At 27.9% G+C, this 5,047-nt stretch overlaps 2 protein-coding genes across 2 annotated transcripts; one reads left to right on the top strand and one right to left on the bottom strand.

The window, feature by feature from the left end:
* Positions 1 to 68: 68 nt before the first annotated feature.
* On the bottom strand, positions 69 to 1,478 carry LOC108578846 (60S ribosomal protein L23). Its single transcript, XM_017942253.1, has 4 exons — positions 1,466 to 1,478; positions 1,147 to 1,230; positions 531 to 659; positions 69 to 283 (listed from the first exon to the last, which is right to left on the bottom strand). Exons 1-4 carry the CDS (start codon positions 1,476 to 1,478, stop codon positions 87 to 89), a joined length of 423 nt encoding a protein of 140 aa, XP_017797742.1. The 3' UTR covers positions 69 to 86.
* Positions 1,479 to 2,092: 614 nt separating this feature from the next.
* LOC108578876 (metaxin-2) lies at positions 2,093 to 4,174 on the top strand. The gene is made up of 4 exons (XM_017942287.1): positions 2,093 to 2,205; positions 2,469 to 3,048; positions 3,626 to 3,763; positions 4,141 to 4,174. Exons 1-4 carry the CDS (start codon positions 2,160 to 2,162, stop codon positions 4,172 to 4,174), a joined length of 798 nt encoding a protein of 265 aa, XP_017797776.1. The 5' UTR covers positions 2,093 to 2,159.
* Positions 4,175 to 5,047: the final 873 nt, after the last annotated feature.

The raw sequence follows: 5,047 nt of genomic DNA, 5'->3' as shown, positions 1-5,047 counted from the left end.
ATTATAATAAATAAAACAATGCCAAGATTTTAATGAACAAATGTTCAAATTTATTTTATTAAGGGCGATAAATTTATACAGAATGTTCAGGCGATACTGCTAGCGTTAGATGCAATCCTGGGCCATAAATCGGCACATTCTTTAGCAACAGGTCCTGTAATAGCCGATCCTTTCATTTCACCTTTATTATTCACAATAACCCCTGCATTGTCTTCAAAGTATATAAAAACTCCATCCTTCCTTCGAAATGGTTTCCGTTGCCGTATTACCACTGCAGGCATCACTATAAAAAAAATGTAATTTCAAAATATTATTCTATATACGTATTACTTGCATGCAGTAATTATTAAGAGTGAAAAATACAAGTTATAACTGAAAAATTTAATTAATGAAATAAAATTTTCGTACAATATTCAGTCTTTATAAACTTGTTCTAGCAAAAAAATTACTTTGTAATAAAAACATTAGAATAATTGAAACTTCATTCAATTTCTTTGAAAAACATTAAATTTAAGAAAAACTTTAGTTACCCTTTTTCCTAAGTTCAGGTTTTCCTTTTTTGACAGTAGCAACAATCATATCACCTGATCCTGCAGCTGGTAAACGGTTTAATCTACCTTTGATTCCTTGAACTGCAATTACATATAAATTTTTGGCACCTGTAACAGAAATGTTTACATTATAATTATGCCTTAATGTAAATATTTGATTGATCCTAACATTTCGCATTTAAAATCTAAAATTGATCCTGTACATAATTATACAAACTGCTACTTCAGATTTTACAAACTTATGTCTTTTAACAATTGAACAAAGTACATAAATACTATTAATTGCTATCTTATATCATAGCTTTACATTTTAATGAGCAACTTGATTACTAACAATAGTTATTTATAAAGTTATATATAGCAATGTTAGTAATCCTAAGTACACATATAGAAGTCTGTTTGTAAATACATTATGTTACAAAATTTAAATATTTATACATAACTCATTTTTAACATTATAAGTAATAAGTAATTTATAAAAAAAATATCTTAAAAATCTAAATGACAACTATTAGCCATGTGCTACTTTTATTCATAACATGGCCAGATTTTTAAGGTTAAGTATTATTTTTAAAACTTTTTTTCAACTACTTACCAGTATTATCGGCACAATTTATCACTGCACCAACTGGTAAACCCAGTGATATCCTAAATTTTGCACCTGCAGAACCACCACGTCCTTAAAGAATAATAATTTCATATTAATTGTTGTCATCAATGGATACGTTTAACGCGGTAATTCTCCTCGATACAATCATCGATTTTTCCAGGTTGCATCGTTAATAATGAAAAACTATTTCTGCCACTGTACATTGTAAACGTTTGTTCAACGTTCATGCATTTCATTTTGATTGAATTTTGATATTTTTAAATGGATTTCTTTGGATTTTCTATTCCCCCAAAGAACAACTTACCTCTCTTCGACATCTTGCTGTCTTTAAAAGAGAAAGAAACTACTGTTTATCGCGCACTAGTTCACGCGCAGACTATCATGAACCATTTCCGACGCGGAAATATTTACAGTGTTCAAATCAATTCTTTTTTAATAAATTGTTATAATTTTCTAGGTGTTTAACAGAATTGAACACTGAGACAATATTTTTTTTCTCTTCAATGTACTATTTATGTATCTTTTGTAATATGTTTAATTATATTTCTAATATGAAAATACTTATCTAAAACAATAATTAATTTTAACATATTTTTTTGATACATTGTTACATAAGTTATAAACTTTTTACGTTTTCATTTATATATGTATGATATTGTTAATAAACACATATTATGCAGGATATAAACAATTTAATATATGCTAATTCAAAATCATTGTGAATTAATGCTAATATACAATGTAACTACACAAATAATTAATAAAAAATAACTACATATTTAATAATGATTTAGTAATAATATATGATATAACTATATGAACAACATTGCAGTATGCTGTTAAAGTATTAAATCAATGTATTAATTATTATTATGAAGAAATCGAAATAAAAATTACTTTCGGCGCCAACACTCCCTTGTTTTGTCATTTGCTGTGATTTGAGGTGGTAGAAAGATAAAATTTGATATCGTTCTTAGAATCATATTTAATCAAATAAAATGCCTAATACTCTATTAGCAGATTCTATTTCTCTGGAATTGGAAGGTAATTTGTTAAAACTTTATTTTGACATATGCTTTAAACTACATTTTCAACTTTCATAAAACTTAACCTTTATTTTTTTAACGTATCTTCCTAATATATCTTTATATAATTATGAAATGTTTACTTAAAGAATTCTCTTCGTTCATAAAGCTTTCTTTAATTTCATCATTTGTTTTTTATTTCGTAATTTTCTCTTGGCTATGTGAAAATTAAATACTATTGTTTTAAAACAGTAGTTAATATCTGCCTTTCATTTTGTTTAGCTCAAGATCCATTGCCCCAGAATATTATTCTGTATCAGCCATATGAGGTTGAACAAATATTACTACCTGACAATGCAAATTGCTTGGCTGTTCAAGCTTTTCTTAAAATGTGTGATCTTAAGTTTAAAGTAGAGCCAAGAACCAATGCAGAATATATGTCTCCATCTGGCCGTGTGCCATTCATTAAATGTGGTGCATTTTTGATATCTGAATTTGACAACATTGTATCATTTATAGGGCATAAAGGCATAAGTTTATCAGATCATTTATCTCCAGCTTCTAAGGCAGATATGAGGGCCTATATGTCATTAGTGAATAATGTTTTTGTAAATGCTGAATTATATATTTGTTGGGTTGATGAAACTACTTTAAATGAAGTAACCAAAGGAAGACATGGGAGTGCATATCCATGGCCACTAAATCACTTTTTAAACTGGCAAAAAAGAAAAGAAGTCATAAAAAAACTCAATATACTTGGTTGGTACAATAAAACTATAGAGGATGTTTGCAATGAAGTTAAAAATTGTTGTACAGCATTATCAGTGAGATTGGAGGGTAGTGACTATTTCTCTGGAGAAAAGTAAGTATACATTATTAATAATATAGACTGCTATAAAAATTCTCCCTTTTCCTTTTATGAAATTGAGCATTAAAAACATTTTTCATGTTCATTTAATGTTTATTCCTAATAAGTATTGATAGTATGTAATCTATTTATTATTATCTTGTTTTCCTTTTTTGTTGAAAAGGCCTACTGAAATAGATGCTCTTGTATGTGGTCACATATATGCCCTTTCCTCAATCAAAGTTTCCCTTCCCACTAATGTCCAAGAGATTGTTGCAACTGTACAAGAATTTCCCAATCTCCTTGAACATGCATCAAGAAGTGCACAGAATTATTTGAATTTTACTGCAATTCAGTCTTTTGATGATTTTGAAGTCTGTGCAACCTCTTCTAAAGAAACCCTATGGAATTGCACTGAATCCCTTGAAGCATTACCGCCACTTTCAGAAGATTCTTTTGAATTTCTTCTTTCTGAACCCTTGAATCCTTTTAACATTTAGTGTATTCATTGTCACAGTTTTAGTACTTGAAATACACACTTGTTCAATTGATCAATTTATAGTTGATTATTTTATTATTTAATTACATTTAGGACACCTAATGAATTGGATGCCTTAGTTTTTGGACACATCTTTACAATAATCACAACTCCTCTACCTGGTAATCACCTGGCGAGTATTATCCAGAGTTATCCACAGCTTGTGCACCTCCTCAAACGCATTGAGACTAGGTATTTCCAGCGTTCGGAAGATTAGGTGGAATTATACTCGGGCTTCAGATACATTGAAGTTAGATATTCGGACTCTCTTAATTCAAAGTTCCTATGTTATGCGTGTACATAGTAATTTCATGAAATTATGATGTATATATGTGTTTTACACGTATATATTATATATCGTAAATATTATGCAAATTACAATAAGTAAATGTTCAATGTATCTGAAGTTCGAGTTCGGGAATATATGAGATAGTAAGTACCATAGGAAATAAAAAAATACTGATAGTTAATTTGTAGTTGTTGAATATGCAAATTACATTAGTGTTGAACATGAAATATTGTTGAATGTATTATTCTAAATACATAATACTGCACGTGACATTTTTCAGCATTTTTTCTCCTCAAGCGATAGGGGTCAAATAAAATAACAAAATGTTGGAGGCGAGAATTAAGTAACACGACTTTGGAGATTTCCAAATATAATGTCTTCGAAATCGACAGGAATGCATAACCGATAAAAGGTATTCTTAAATTAGACGTTTTACAAAATTGTTTATCAGAAGTTGTTTAAAATGATTATTGTCTATTTTTTTTAAGGATTATTATTTTCAATGTACCTGTTATCAGCATTTATTTTTAACTTAACTAAATCATTGAAAAGACCGATGTACAATAACAACCATTTTGTTAAGTATAATTATGGCGTTAATTGACAATAAGAACTTTTTCTTATAGATTTTGTATATATATTTAACACAACTAATAATAATATTTGTACTTCTGTATTATAAGTCACTCATCTATCTTTTAAATTTTATTTTAATTGAAAGTTTTTACTAGTTACATGAACTTTTTCTAATTTATACTCGTGTGTAAAAAATATGTGTATCATTATTAACGTGCATCAATTTTTCAACGCACATCTATATTATATAGAAATTTTTTACACAATATCAAAGTTTTACTACTTTTCTAGTCAGTTCTTTGTAACCTATTTTTCTCTATGGAATTGTAATGTATTCTTATATATTGTACGCAAAATAACATAATGATGTGTTGTATAACATTTTATTTAAATTAAACGTAAATTGTTGAAATGATGTTTAGAGTTTTTTTTTTCTGAAGCAAAAAATTTTCAGAAAACGATTAGTACGGCCATGTCATAAATCACGGTAAATTATCCATCATAATTATTATAATATGTCTGTTACATATTTCTTGTCTCCAGCGTTTAGTTACAATAAACACTAAATATATTCACCGTTAAATTTTTTATTAAAATTTATATATTCAATA

This window comes from Habropoda laboriosa, unplaced genomic scaffold, assembly GCF_001263275.1.
Source record: "Habropoda laboriosa isolate 0110345459 unplaced genomic scaffold, ASM126327v1 scaffold62, whole genome shotgun sequence".
In the NCBI taxonomy this organism is placed as follows: Eukaryota; Metazoa; Arthropoda; class Insecta; order Hymenoptera; family Apidae; genus Habropoda; species Habropoda laboriosa.
This window is presented reverse-complemented; position numbering and strand designations above follow the sequence as displayed.